This window comes from Nicotiana tomentosiformis, chromosome 12 (assembly GCF_000390325.3).
Source record: "Nicotiana tomentosiformis chromosome 12, ASM39032v3, whole genome shotgun sequence".
Classification (NCBI taxonomy): domain Eukaryota; kingdom Viridiplantae; phylum Streptophyta; class Magnoliopsida; order Solanales; family Solanaceae; genus Nicotiana; species Nicotiana tomentosiformis.
Window position 1 is genome coordinate 119475721 of NC_090823.1, and position 15686 is coordinate 119491406.

A 15686-nucleotide genomic window follows, 5' to 3' on the forward strand; every position below is an offset into this window, starting at 1 on the left:
TGAACATTTAAAACAATAATTACTATTAAGTGCAAGACTAACAATTAATTAAACTAAACAAGAAAGAAAATGATTACCTTGAAGAGTGTGGAAAATTTGGAACTTTGACTGGTCGAGAACAAATTGGCCGGACTCCGGTGCCTTCGACACGAACTAAAATCAACATCAATCGATTGCTCCCGTTGAGAACAATCGATTAATGTAAATTTCATATTGAATCGAATCTTGAAATCTTGGAGAATAAAAAAGAAAGAACCTAGGGTTTCTAGGGGTTTTTGAATTTGAAATTCAAAAGATTTGGTGGGGGTTTTTGGGGAAAACAATGGTAGATTAGGGTTGAGGGTAAGATGAGGATTGCAGGTGAATATTTGTGGTTGTTTGGAGCTTGCCCGCCGGTCAAAATGGAGTTGTGGGTATTAGGCGGCTCAGGGTTAGAGAGATTTGGGAGAGATGGGAGAATGATGAGGTCTTTTAGGGTTTGGGGGGAGGGGGGTCAGACAGATATAAAGGGGTTATGTGATGAGTTCTGAGCCGTCGGATGCAAGAAGATCAACGGCTGGGATCTTGGGAGGGCAAAACGGAGTCGTCTGATTAAAGAGGGAGAAACAGGTTGGGTCGGGAATGAGCTGGACCGGGTGAGATTTTTTTTTTGTGGGGTTTGGGCCTCAACATGAACTGACCCATATGCATTTTAAAAGACCCAAACAAACCTACTTCTTTCTTACTTTGATTTTAAAACCTAGCCAAGTTAATAAAAATCCTAAATTAAATCCTAATTCAAATCTAATTTGCAAAATTAAACTTACCTATTTTCTAACAATTAACTAATAATGCATGTAAAGTTACTAAATGTATTTTTGTGGTGGTTTTCATGTATTAATTCTACAATTAACAAGTAATTAATTCCTAAAAATGTAATTAAAACCTAAAATGATATGGAATGAAGATTTGAAATTTTTTATGATATTTTCTATGATTTTAAGATATTAAATATGCACAAAAATGCAACTAAATGCAAACAAACAATTAAAAAGAAATTTCTAGAAATTCTCTAAAAACTAAAAACAATTAGAAAATTTATTTTTGTGAATTTTGTAGGAGTATTTTCGCAGGAAAAAAATTACGTGCTCACAATCCTTTCATTTTTAATTCACGTATTATGCTAATGTAACAATAGTTTTTGGCATTTAGATGATTGTTGTATTATTATATATAAAATTTCTCTTATTAAGTAAATTGTATTGTTCCTTCACATAAATAAATACTTAAACCATCATATACCATTATTAACGTGCAAAGTACGTTTATGGAGATAGTATTGATGAAATTGATGAATGACGGTTTGATAAATATAGATTTTTAATAAAAATATTTTTATCTTGAGATAAATAATTATCTCCCGCATAACATAAAGCTATTCCTGCTATTGCTTAAAAGTACTAATCAAACACCTCAAATCTCAAAAACAAATATTTCTTCCGGAGACAAAATAGCAATTTTGGCTCCCAGAAGCTTTGGTCAGAGTCAGACACGCTATAAGTTGTCAAAGTAGGCTATTAGAAAAAAAGTTCCCAAAACTGCCAGTGACCCGGCCTGTCATTCGACCCAATACGACCAAGCCCAATCAGCGGCAGCGTTGCCGCCATCACCACCACAACACCACCAAGCAGCGCCCAGTATCCGAGGCTTGAGTCTAAAGCAACAACTAGGCCTGAGTCTAAGCCTAATTTTATATAGAATTTTTGTAATAGTTTTAGGTACTGAATACTACTACTACTACAACAACAACAACTAGGCCTGAGTCTAAAACAAGTTGGGGCCGACTGTTGGCAGCATATTTGTTTGCTTTTTGAAGTTGAAGCTATAATGATGAGAGGAACAGCTTGTTCAAGGAGAAGTATATCTACATTTTCTAGTTTATGTCAGAGAATTAAGCAGACAGGTGCGTGTTTCTTCCCGTGAACTATATTATTCATAATCTCATATCATTATTGGGAATGCTCTTTTCAATCAATTTGTTTGTTGGTTCAAGAAGTGTTGTGTATTAGTTATGGGTATACTAGTGATACCCAAAAGTAGATTTTTTTCTTCATAAGGTAAAAATAGATTTTTTTTTCTAGGAGTTGTTTAGGTAAGTAGAACATATAAAGAATTTTAGTACTTTTTATTTTTATTTTATTTTTGTACAATATTGGCCTGAGATGAGTTTATATGGAGTAAGATATTCGGTGAATATTACTATAGCCGACCCCAACTTGTTTATGACCGATGCATGGTAGTTGTTATTATTGTTGTATAATGTACAATAGATAGATGTACTGCTAGATCCAATCTATATTATAGTTTTTTCTTGCCCTCAAATAGCGGGAAACTTGAGGCGCTACTATGTGTGCCAAATGCAGATAGTAGGATTTTTCATGAAAGGTAGAACTTTGCAAAAACTTGATTTTTTCCCCATTAGGCACTAAGATGATGATAGTAATAGCCTTTATTTCTTTGATGTTGCAGAAAGTGAAATTGTTAAGATGTTTGAAATGTCAAGGCCTAAGGCCGAAACAGAAGGGTTCCAAGAGAAGCAAGCACCCTTAAGAAGGGGCTCCGTAAGGATATTAGATGAGAGGTTCATCAGGATTCTGAAGATATTTAAGTGGGGTCCTGATGCTGAAAAGGCCCTGGAGGTGCTAAAGCTGAAAGTAGATAATGAATTGGTTCGAGAGGTTCTTAAAATAGACATGGAGATCAGTGTGAAACTTCAGTTTTTCAAGTGGGCTGGTAAAAGGAGGAACTTTGAACATGACTCTACTACCTACCTGGCTTTGATTCGATGTCTTGAAGAAGCTGGGCTAACAGGTGAAATGTGGAAGACGGTGCAAGAAATGGCTCGGAGTACGTGTGTCATAACTCCTGCCGATCTCTCTGAGACTCTAAGAATTTTAGGCAGGGCAAAAATGGTAAACAAAGCACTATCAGTATTTTACCAGATTAAAGGCCGCAAGTGCAAGCCAACGGCAACCACTTACAATTCCATTATTTTGATGCTGATGCAAGAAGGTCAACATGAAAAAGTACATGAGCTCTATACCGAAATGTGTAATGAGGGCAATTGTTTCCCTGATACAGTTACATATAGTGCTCTTATATCATCCTATGCAAAACTAGGTCGTGATGATTCTGCTATTAGGTTGTTCGATGAAATGAAGGACAATGGTTTATATCCCACTGCAAAGATATATACTACCTTGTTGGCGGTTTACTTCAAATTGGGTAGGGTGGAAACGGCTTTAGCATTAGTCAATGAGATGAAAGAGAAAGGTTGTGCTCCAACTGTGTATACTTACACTGAATTGATAAGAGGGCTTGGTAAAGCTGGTAGACTTGAGGAGGCATATTCTGTATTTCTGTCCATGCTAAAAGAGGGATGTAAGCCGGATGTTGTGTTGATAAACAATGTGATAAACCTTCTAGGAAGGGGAGGACGTATAGGTGATGCTCTTAAACTGTTTGATGAAATGGAATCATTAAACTGTAAACCGAATGTTGTGACATATAATACTATTATAAAATCCCTGTTTGAATCCAGAGCTCCAGTATCCGAGGCTTCATCTTGGTTTGAAAAAATGAAAGCAAATGGTGTTGCTCCAAGCTCTTTTACTTATTCAATACTTATTGATGGGTATTGCAAGAAAAATAGAGTTGAAAATGCTTTAGCCTTGCTTGAGGAGATGGATGAGAAGTGTTTTCCTCCTTGTCCAGCTGCCTATTGCAGCTTAATCAATAGTCTTGGAAAAGCAAAACGCTATGAAGCTGCAAATGAGTTGTTTCAAGAACTAAAAGAGAGTTGTGGATCTAGTAGTTCTCGGGTATATGCTGTAATGATAAAGCACTTTGGGAAATGTGGGCGTTTGACTGAGGCTGTCGATCTTTTCAACGAGATGCAACAACTGGGATGCTCTCCTGATGTCTATGCGTACAACGCAGTCATGTCCGGGCTGGTGAGAGCAGGTATGCTAGATGACGCTTTTTCCATGCTTCATGCTATGGAGGAAAATGGTTGTGCTCCCGACTTAAACTCATTTAACATAATACTAAATGGTTTGGCCAAGACCAGTGATCCACAACGGGCAATCGAGATGTTTACAAAGATGAAACATTCAACAATTAAACCCGATGCTGTCTCTTACAACACCATTCTTGGTTGTCTTAGTCGTGCTGGCATGTTTGAGGAAGCTGCAAGGCTGATGAAAGAGATGCGTGCCAATGGTTTTGAATATGATCTTATTACATACTCATCAATACTTGAAGCAGTTGGTCATATTAACGGGGATGGTACATATCAAACTTCCTAAAAGAGCATTGGTATGTTAGACTCTCTTTTGGTGCTTTTCTTTATTTACGCTATTTAATACTTGGGTACCTTTTGAATCATCTCGGCCTGGCAATATAGACTTGCTTTGTGTAGGGTTTTACAGTAATAATTGCAGCACTTTTGTTACTCTTCCTGCTGGTGTTGACTTATGTAGATATGTAATTGGCTTTTATGGTAAAGGTTTGAACTGGGGTATGTTCAGTACAATATTAGCATGCATGCAGAATCTTTCACCTGTTTTCTCAAATCGCTGGGCGGAATTAGGTTTGGCAACATCCTGTAAAAAGGACAGGGATGGTGATCTTTTGGCAGGTGGGACCTGATTAGTTCATTTTGTTTCGTGATTCTCTCTGTGTTATATTTCTCTAATTCTCTCTGTGAATATTTGAAACTAGTTATAGATTTCCGTTTAGGCTATGTTTATTCTACCTGTTGGTAGCTTCTTTATTCTGAGAACTTGCTTTAAGAACTGCGGTTTGGATTTAAATTAAGAATTCCTTATTAATCTTCTTCTGGAAGGGAGGGATGGAGAGAAGGCAGGTTTCACTTGTCCTCTGCATTGGGTAGTTTTTCACTAGAGAATTCAATTACTTTGCGCTCCAGGATATTTAACAGCTGCTTTTTCTATCTCCTTAGAGTGTGCCAAAAGGTATTTTTATATACGGGCTTGGTATTCCTCAAGATTCAATAGAATAATCCTCTTTTCTTTTTCTAATAATGGTGGTGTCCGAGCCAGCTTGAGTCTGATCTTTGCTGCTAAAAATTGGAGATTCAGGACTCAGAAATCACTATGGAGTATGGACTATGGAGCGAGTTTACTGAAGCCAAGTACTGTAAGAGAGCACAGAATGGCTAAAGTTTGGGATTATGGACAATCATATTTGGAGAAGATCGATGGAAATCAAACCAAAGGTGCAGGAGTTCATTCTATGGAAACCTAATACTGAAACTACATTGTTTTGATGGGATAATTGGTCTGGTCTTGGGGCTATTGCGAAGTTTCTGTTACCTGGGCCAAAATCTGGTAGAATTGAATTCAATAACCTCATGGAGGATGATAGGTGGCAAGTCTATGAGCTGAAAGAGACTGCCTACACACATTTTGAAACAAGTGGTAGCAACTAAAGTTGGGACAGCTTGATAGCACGGATCAGGCCATCTGGAAACCTGCTACAAAATGGAATTTTCTCATGTAGATCAGCTTAACAAGTCTTGAAAATCCTTTTCTTCACACAAAGATATGGCACAAAAAACTTCCATTCAAAGTGTCATTTTCCATGTTGAGTTGCTGAAACAGAAATTATCTACAGATAATGTTATTAGGAGATTTGGGATAACTGGGACAAGCAGATGCTTCTGCTGCAGAAAACCTCAGGAAGATTTCATATCTTACCTTTTCTTTTCTAGCTAGCAGGCAAGGAGAGTATGGCGACATTTTGGAAATGTTCGGGGAATTAGAGAAGCTGCTGACTTGAGGCAAACTCTGATGTCATGATGGTTAGTTAAGCTCAAGAATGAAGTTCATGCCTTTATATTACAATGCCTTCCATCTATTATATGCTGTGAACTTTAGAAACAAAGATGTGCTGCCAAGTATAGTGGAGTGCATTGTTCCTTGAATGATTTTCCAGATTCATTCCTTAGCTGTTATGCAGTTGAAATGCCATTTCAAAAGCCATGAATGGACATACACATGGACCGAGATTTGCACCAGTGTTGAAGGCTTCAGACCTGGATTGTTGATTACTGAAGTGCAGTGGGAATTAGCGACAAGTGGTAGGCTTAAGTTAAACACTGATGGTAGTTGTAATCAACAACACAATTTCATGTATGCTTGAAAGCTTACAAGATGATTTCAAGTGGTGTCTCACAGGGGTTTATGGTCCTCATAACAACATAGAGAGGGAGAACTTCTGGCATGAACTTGCAGCTATCAGAGGCATTTGGGAGGATCAATGGGTCATTGGGGGAGACTTCAATGTTTGCAGATATGAAAGCGAAAGATACAACTGCGTCAGAAGGTCCAGGGCAATGAAATCTTTCTCGGACATCATTCAAGACCTAGGCATCATAGATCTGCCCCTTCAAGGAGCCAATTACACTTGGTTTAGGGGGGAGGACTCCCTGCAAGCATCCAGAATTGATGGGTTTTTAATTTCACCAGAATGGAATGACAACTTTAAAGCAATCAAGTAGTTGGCCCTTCCAAGAGTTGAATCAGACCATAGGCCTCTCCTATTGGAATGTGGTGATTGGCAAGCAAATCCTTCCTACTTCAAATTTGAAAACATGTGGTTTCAAGTTGAAGGTTTCATAAACAAAATTGAGGAATGGTGGAACAGTTACTCAATTAGGGGCAGTCCAGACTTCATACTGGTGCAAAAACTGAGGAGACTGAAAAAAGATATCACAGATTGGAACAGAACAACCTTGGTCAGTTGGAAGCTCAAAGAACCAAGCTTCTAGAAGAGCTAACTATGCTGGAACAAACAACAGAAAATAGACTCTTGATTCAGACTGAAAAGGAACTATCAATGCATTTAAAGCTCGAGTTGAAAAAGCTGGCAAAGGTGGAAGAGGTATCATGGAGACAAAAATCTAGGTGCTTGTGGCTCAAAGAAGGAGACAGGAACACAAAAATTTTTCAAAAAATGGCCAACTCTCATAGGAGAAACAATTGTATTGACAAGTTATTGATTGGGGCTGAATTAACTGAAGACAGTGATGAAATTAAAGATGAAATCTTAAGATTCTATCAAGACTTGTACACTGAGAATGAGCAATGGAGGCCTTCTGTAACCTTTGAAGGCTTGGACAGCATATCACCAACTGAAAAAGTATGGCTTGAAAGACCCTTTGAGGAGGAAGAAGTGCTGGCAGCAATAAATTCTTGTGCACCGGATAAAAGCCCAGGTCCTGATGGATTCACCATGGTTTTCTACCAAAAAACCTGGTCATTTATCAAATCTGATATTATGGGGGCTCTCTCACACTTCCATCAACACTGCTTCATGGTTAGGTCATGCAATGCCTCTTTCATTGCTCTTATCCCCAAAAAGAAAGGAGCAATAGAACTCAGAGATTTTAGACGTATCAGTCTCATTGGAAGTATCTACAAAATTGTTGCCAAAACTCTAGTTGAGAGACTGAAGACAGTAATTTGGAAGCTGGTTTCTGGAGAGCAAAGTGCATTCCTGAAGAATAGGCAGATCACAGATGCCTCACTTGTAGCCAATGAAATGCTGGATGATAGACTGAAAAGAGGGATTCCTGGAATTCTTTGCAAGCTAGATGTTGAGAAGGCTTTTGACAAAGTTAACTGGTCATACCTATTTTCAATGTTGAAAGCTATGGGGCTTGGGGAAAGATGGGTCAGATGGATAAAATACAACCTCACTACAGTTAAGTATTCAGTTCTAGTGAATAGATCTCCAGTGGGCTTTTTGTCCCCTCAAAGGAATAAGACAAGGTGACCCTCTGTTACCCTTCTTATTCATCCTAGCCATGGAGGGTCTGAGTAAAATGCTAGATAAGGCAAAACAAATGCAGTGGATTGAAGGGTTCATGGTGGGAAACAATACAGATACCTTAGTCACAGTTACTCACTTACTCTACGCAAATGATACCTTAATCTTTTGTGGGGCAGAGAGATCTCAGGTGCAGTTCTTAAACTTGACACTACTTCTATTCGAAGCAATCTCAGGGCTGCACATTAATATTTTGAAGAGCATGATCTACCCAGTGAATGAAGTTCCTAATTTGGAGGAGCTGGCTAACTTAATGGGCTGTAATATAGGCTCCCTTCCTACAACTTACTTAGGCCTCCCTCTAGGAGCAAAGCACAAGGCAACAAAGATCTGGAATGGTGTAATAGAGAGAGTGGAGAAAAAATTGGCAACATGGAAAATGCAGTATCTGTCTATGGGTGGTAGACCGACTCTAATCAGCCGTGTTATAGACAGTATCCCTACCTACATTATGTCCCTCTTCCCTATGCCAAGTAAGGTGCAGAAACAACCGGACAAAATTAGGAGAACATTCCTATGGGAAGGAAACAGTGAAGGCCATAAATTCCATCTAGTGAAGTGGCCAAAAGTGATCATGCCAAAAAACCAAGGAGGTCTGGGAAGCAGAGATTTGACCAAGCACAACAAGAGTCTGCTCATGAAATGGTGGTGGAGGTATGCTCAAGAAACAACAAGCATATGGAAAGAGGTAGTTAATGCCAAATATGGGGTGCAAGACAGGTGGTGCACCAAGCAAAACAGAGCCCCACATGGAGTTGGCCCGTGGAAGCATATCAACAATCTGAAAGATGCATTCTTTCAAGAAGTATCCTACAAGGTTGGGAATGACAACAACATTAAATTCTGGAAGGACAGATGGCTCAACAATCAACCCCTGAAAGATTCTCATCCTGGCCTCTACCAGATTGCTTCTGACCCTAACTCTTCTATAGCCCAAAATAGAGCAGGAAACACATGGGATCTTCACTTCAGAAGAAATATGCAAGATTGGGAACTAAATCAGTTATTTGACCTATACAGAACTCTTGAAGATGCCATAGGGAATCCTCAAGTCTCAGACAGCTTAAGGTGGGGCAACTCTGAAAAAAGTATCTACACTGTGAAGGCAGGATATAGCAATCTAAGTGCATCCAATGATATGATCGAGCTTTGGCCATGGAAGCTAATATGGAAGACAAAACTGCCCACAAAAGTCAAGTGCTTCTCCTGGACAACTCTCTATGAAGCTATTCTGACCCAGGATAACCTTTGTAGAAGGAATTTTCAGTTGGCAAATAGGTGCCACATGTGCAAGCTCAACTCTGAGTCGGTTAACCACCTGTTACTACACTGTACAGTGGCATCAGATCTTTGGAACATGTTCCTTGCACTCTTTGGTATCAGCTGGACAGTTCCACAGAACATAAGGGATGCAGTACTTAGTTGGAGCCTATGGGAAGTTGATAGATCCATCAAGAAGATCTGGCAAATGATCCTAGCATGTATTTTTTGGTGTTTATGGACAGAGAGGAATCGTAGATGTTTTGATGGCATTTCAACTTCCAATGGTCATCTGAAGTCTAAATATCTAATGAGTCTTTTTAGTTGGAGTAACCTTTCCCCTGTAAATGATATTATTCCCCTCTTAGACTTCATTAGTTCTCTCTCAATGGTCTAGTAACCATTGCTTTTTTGCTCTTGGTTAACTCAAGGCTCTGCAATAGTTTTTTTGTCCTAAGGAGTTAACCAAGTTTTCTATTGTAACCTTTTGCATCTTCTTGATGCCTTTAATACAATACATTACTTCATAAAAAAAAAAAACATACCCAGTATATTCCCACAAGTGGGGTCTGGGGAGGGTAGTTTGCACGCAGACTTTACCCCTACCTTGTGCAGGTAGAGAGGTTGTTTATGAGAGACCCTCGGCTCGGGTAAGCACAATAATCAATAGTAAAGAAATGTAATATATAAAAATGAAAAAGTTTTGGAAAGGAAACATAAGCAATAGTGAGAGTAAAACAAAACGAACCAACAACAACCACCCTGTATAATCCCACTAGTGGGGTCTGGGGAGGGTAGTGTGTACGCAGACCTTACCCCTACCCTGGGGTAGAGAGGCTGTTTCCGATAGACCCTCGGCTCCCTCCCTCCAAGAACTCCCCACCTTGCTCTTGGGGTGACTCGAACTTACAACCTCTTGGTTGGAAGTGGAGGGTGCTTACCACTAGAGTAACCCACTCTTGTCTAAAACATAACGAACCAGAAGCAATAATCGGTATTGATATGCAAAGAATAAGCCACAATTAGCGTAATGTTAAATCTACCAGCAAGGGAGGGAAGTACGTTGTACTACCTACTAACCTTCTACCCTAATCTTTGACCTCCACAACTTCCTATCAAGGGTCATGTCTCCAGCAAGCTGCAGAAGCGTCATATCATGTTTAATCACCCCTTCCCAATATTTCTTAGGCCTCCCTCTACCCCTCTCCTAAACCCCGCATGTTCAACTTTTCACACCTCCTTACTGGGGCCTCTGGGCATCTCTCTCTCTCTCTCTATTTTTTTTTTTTTTGAGATGGTAACAGACTCAATATATTAATAAATCATCAGCACAAATTTTGTACTGGAACCAAGATTACATCAAGAAGAGATAGGACAAAAACAAAAATTAAACTTCCTTGTTCTTCTTACAACGAGCCTAAGACTTCTATGATTGAATCCTGGTCATCTATATATTCTGTTTTACACCCAAAACTAAAAAACCGAATGCAATTCATTTTGATTTTATGTACGGGGCTACTTATATCTTCAAAACACCTTGTATTCCTCTCCTTCCAAATTGTCTACCAAATGGTTGCTGGGACAATTTTTCATCTATCTTTGTTAGATGTAGAGCTCCCCTCGTGTTCCAGCTAGACAAAAGTTCATAGGTTCTTCCTGGCATTGTCCATCGGATACCCCTGATGTTAATGAACAATTCCCACAACTGTCTTGTCACTCTACAATGTAGAAACAAACGGCTAATTGTCTTTGCATCTTGGCCACACAAATAACATCTAGAACAAATTGATAACCCTCTTTTCATGAGGTTTTCTTGAGTGAGTACTACTTCTTTAGCCACCAACCAAGTAAAGCATGCCACTTTATATGGTATTTTGACTTTCTAGATATGCTTCCAAGGCCATAGGCTGAGTTGAGATAATGAGATCCTATCCGATTCAGATTTTTATAAGATGATCCTACTGTCAACCTCCCGCTACTATGTTTCTGCCATCCTATTGGGCATCTCCTTATCACATGCCCATACCATCTCAGTCTCACTTCCCGCAGCTTATCTTTCACGGGTCCACCCCCACATTGTCCCGAATAACCTCATTCCTGCTCTTGTCTCTCCTAGTATGCCCACACATCCATCTCAACATCCTCATTTTTGAAAACTGAAGGTGTTGGAGGGAGTGTTAGGGCAAAAATGGGGATTTGAGCATGGCATTTGCTAAATCACTCCAGTTCTGCACTAATAAACAAAGTTAGCCTCTTGGCAGAGACAATATCTTTCTATGGGGGGAAGATTGACACTCATTAATAGTGTATTGAATAGTATTCCTACTTATCTCATGTCTCTGATTCCAATGATTCCAATTCTGAACAAGGCAGTCAAGCAGTTGGATAAAATTTGAAGAACCTTCCTCTGGGAAGGAGGCAGCAAGGGTCACAAACTTCACTTAGTCAAATGGTCAAAAGTTACCATGCCACAACAACTTGATGGACTAGGTATCAGGGACCTCAACATAACAAGTGCATGCTTATGAAGTGGCTATGGAGATATTGTCAAGAAGGGAATACGTTATGGAAACAGGTGGTAACTGCAAATCATGGATCTCAAAGCCACTGGTGCACCAATCTGTCAAGAAAACCATATGGAGTTGGGCCTTGGAAATTTATCAGGAAACTTTGGAATGAATTCTCTATGAATACCTCTTTCAAGTTGGGAAATGGCATCAACATCAGGTTTTGGAAGGATATATGGTTACAAGGGACTGTCCTAATGAATGAATTCTCAGACCTCTACCAGATAGCTAATGATCAAGATTCCTCTATCTCTCGGAATTGGCAAGACAATTGCTGGCAAGTCCAATTCAGAAGGGACTTCCAAGACTGGGAAATTCCACAGTTGTTGACTCTACTCTCCTGGCTAAATTAGAGGGATACTCAGTCAACCACAACATTGCTGACAATATTAAGTGGATGGATGACCTCTACTCAGTGAAAGCAGGGTACTTTCATTTATGCCCAACTAATGAAATCATTGATAGATAGCCTTGGAAGTACATCTGGAAGACAAGTCTTCCCCCAAAGATCATTTGCTTCAGATGGATAGCCCTTAATGAATCTTGTTTAACACAGGACAACCTTAACAGAAGAGGTATGCCAATTGTTAACAGATGTTTTATGTGCCGGCAACATTTAGACTCCAACAGACACCTTTTGCTACATTGCTAAGTTGCCTCAGACATATGGTGCATGTTTCTTTCTATCTTTGGTCTCAGTTGGGTCATGCCACAAAGCATCAGAGAAGTCTATGAATGCTGGTCTGGTTGGAAAGTTGATAAAGTCATCAGGAAAGTCTGGCAGATGATCCCTGCTTGTATCTTTTCGTGTGTCTGGACAGAAAGGAATCGCAGATGTTTTGATGGGATATCAATTCCAACACACACACTTAAAGCTAGATGTCTCCTTTGGTTATTTAGTTGGCAGTATTTAGCCCCTGTAGATTGACATATTAACTTTTTGGATTTTGTCAGCTCTTTTGCTTTAGCCTAGTATTTATTTTCTTTTTTGTATCAAAGCTGACTCTTTCCCCCTCTCTTGTACTTCTTGCATCTTCTTGATGCCCTTTTCTATAAAACTCATTACTTCATCAAAAAATTCTGCAGAATATGAAGCTGCTTTTTTCGGTCTTTTCTGGTGCTCAATGCACTGGGAGTTTGCCATGTCATTCTTGAGATGGACTCTCCCCTATTTGTGAACATGCTAACTGGAGTTTCATCACCTTCCTGGGAGCTTGAGGAGGATATTTTGAAGATGAGAAAAATCATACAGCAGCACCAGATCACAGTACAACATTGCTACAGGGAAGGGAATATTGTTGCTGATGCCATGGCTAAATTTGGAGGGGAGTAGCCGCCTATCTTAATAGCTGAGATCTTCCTAACCATAGAGGGCTTGCTACTGGAAGTAAAGGGTGCTCTTGGTGCTCGACAAAACTCAGATGCCCAGCTTTAGAGTCAACACCAGGCAGCTTTGTAATTGTCCAGACTTGGTCGACCAGATCGGGGTAATTTTGATAGCTATCTATAGGCCTTTATTTATGCTTTATATAAGTCGCTTTTGTGGCAAGCTAACACCGACCAAATTTAAAGGAGTCCTCCTCATCTCATCTTTGGCAAGTCACTTAAAATGTAATATGTGAGACACTATGAAAATACATGTGAAATCTCACAACCACTCATTTAAAAGGGCGATTTTGGTACTTTGCATATATTTAGTCTACATGTCAAAAGTTTCTTTAATTTCTTAAACTCCAACTCTGGTCAAACACTTTCACATAAAATGGGATGTAATGAGTGCTATTTGTGTGCCTTTTGGTGAATTAAAATGGGATCTAGGGAGTGTTATTTATGTGCATTTTGGTGAAACATTGATTATTTATCAGGAAAATGGAACATATGGCAGGACTGTTGATAGGAGGATTATTAACTGGATAATGAGCTGAGCCAACTCTTTATCCTACACTAACCAATATAGGATGAAGCTTTGTTTGAAGATGACTTGCTCGGGGATATGTTGTCCTACTATATCCGGTCTGTAAAACAAACATGTAATAGCAGATAAGCTAAGTTTATTGTTAAGAACCTAGCAATTATTTCTTTACCTGAAAGGCATTGTTTTTCTCAATCATTCTCTTTATTTCATATAGGTGTTTGTACTATCATCTTGGGTAAATTTCAGGATGGTCTGAAAATACCTTCTCTAGGTTAAAAAAATAACAAACACCTGTCACATTTGAGAAACTGAGAAATACCTTTGCTTTAATTTAAGGAGTTATTACTAGTTAAACTCTAGTATTACTTGGTTTAGGGTGCGTGATGTCAACAATATTTGTTGAGATACTGCCAACCACCTGTGAGGTATTTTTGATTTGATGGACTTCCCTTTTTCTCTTTTTTTTTTCTCAGCTAGTAAATGACTCAAAGAGAGAAATTAAAAGTACACACAAAAAGGAATCAAATTCCAACAATAGCAGAGTCCATGATAAAACTAAATTCCCTTATCCCTTCATGATAAAAAAATAAACTGAGCTTCTTTGGGAAAAGAACAATGGTCTCCCAGAGAAAGATTGCAAACTCAAGAATTGCTAGATGCTTATTGACAGGAATGGAAAAACTCAAGAATTGCTCAAGTTCTGTTTGACATTGAGCAAAGAATAGAATCAGAATCTATTTCTTTCGAAAGATATAAAGATGAATGACGGGTAAAGTAGTAAAGATTTCAAAATGACAATGTTATTCTGTTCCACTTCTACTGTTTAGTCGTGGAGGTGTGTCATTTTCAACCTGAAGGAAGGTCCGTCCATCTAATTTCGTCAAATTAGTTTTAGTTTCCTAGTTCATACTTCTGATACTGAACCTAGACTTCTTGTTGTGGTTCTCTCTAATCTATGCTGGCGAGATAGTGCCTTTGTGTGAAATTGGCAAAATACTGAAAAGGAAATGCCATTGGTTTTGTTGTCAACAACAACAACCTACCCAGTATTATCCCACACTGTGGGGTCTGGGAGGGTAGTATGTACGCAGACCTTACCCCTACCTTGTGAGGATAGAGGCTGTTTCCAATAGACCCTCTGGTCAGGAAAGCATAGGCACCACATTAATGGTTTTGTTGTCAGATCAAGAAAATAATATTATGTACTCTTTGCAGGATATCCCGCTGTCTGGCTGCCCTAGTTGTTGGCTCATCTGGTCTAAAATTCTCTCATCAATTTGCTAACTGCAAAAGCTGTGCATTATGCAGTGCATATCAGTCCCTTGAAGCCATGCAGCACTTAGGCATTGCAATCCTGAAATTCATATATATCTAGGGGACAGCAACCAGTTAAAAGCCAAAGTTATTCCTAGTGTTTAGAACTATTGCTGCAGGAGGAAGAAGCTGAGCTTATCCGTCTTGAGGTTCAACTGTTGATACAGATAATGTCGCGTGGCAGGGCTTAACGTATAATGAGCTGACCAGTTGCCATAAATCTCTTGGACATAGGCTTTGTCAACGAGAGTTATCATATGTTGTGTGGGTATCACCACGGAATGCTTAAATGTAAAAATTTTGGGAACCTCTTAAATTATGTTTACAATGGAATTCAGTCTTGATAGAAATGCGAGAGAATACGGAAGGCAATATTTTGATCCTGAAAAAGTGAAAATACATGTAATTCAGGTTAGGTATGCTGAATGCTGAGGGGACTTTTGAATGGAACAATTGTATATAAAACCTCTTACTTGGGATATTACAGCAATGTTCTAGCTGTTTTTTTGGTATGTGTATGGTTACGGTGAGATTTCTCTCCAATTACAGCTACTGTTATAGCGTCAAATGCCTTTGGATGAAAATAGCAACACAGTAAAATAAGTATGGATGAGGATCCAAGTTCCACCGATTTTTGAAGGGGCTGAAATAATTCTTGAATTTCATTACCAATAATGTGAGGAAGAAAGTAATGGACAAACGTTACTTTATTTTGCTTAAAACCTAAAGTTACTTGT

The 15686-nt window shown here is 39.1% G+C and overlaps 1 protein-coding gene across 6 annotated transcripts; it reads left to right on the plus strand.

Moving 5' to 3' along the window:
- The first annotated feature begins 1475 nt into the window (after nt 1–1475).
- Nucleotides 1476–15461, plus strand: LOC104094349 (pentatricopeptide repeat-containing protein At3g16010). 6 transcript variants are annotated; one of them, XR_685869.4, is made up of 5 exons: nt 1476–1942; nt 2509–4356; nt 4521–4678; nt 12807–13207; nt 14851–15461. XR_685869.4 is itself a non-coding variant. In XM_009600273.4 (3 exons), the coding sequence occupies exons 1-2, from the start codon at nt 1867–1869 to the stop codon at nt 4344–4346; spliced, it is 1914 nt and encodes a 637-aa protein (XP_009598568.1). In that variant the 5' UTR covers nt 1476–1866; the 3' UTR covers nt 4347–4356; nt 14851–15461. The 6 variants fall into 6 exon arrangements, 1 of the variants encoding a protein (XP_009598568.1); XR_011413120.1 differs by lacking the exon at nt 4521–4678 and adding an exon at nt 13586–13733 and having other exon boundaries at nt 1477–1942; XR_011413121.1 differs by lacking the exon at nt 4521–4678 and adding an exon at nt 13606–13733 and having other exon boundaries at nt 1477–1942.
- The last annotated feature ends 225 nt before the right edge of the window (nt 15462–15686 follow it).

What these genes read in the sequence shown, in the direction of transcription:
- LOC104094349 (XM_009600273.4), top strand. Translation starts at nt 1,867, where the DNA reads ATGATGAGAGGAACAGCTTGTTCAAGGAGAAGTATATCTACATTTTCT. An exon ending in TCAGAGAATTAAGCAGACAG is followed by an intron (nt 1,943 to 2,508) that starts GTGCGTGTTTCT and finishes TTGATGTTGCAG; the next exon opens with AAAGTGAAATTGTTAAGATG.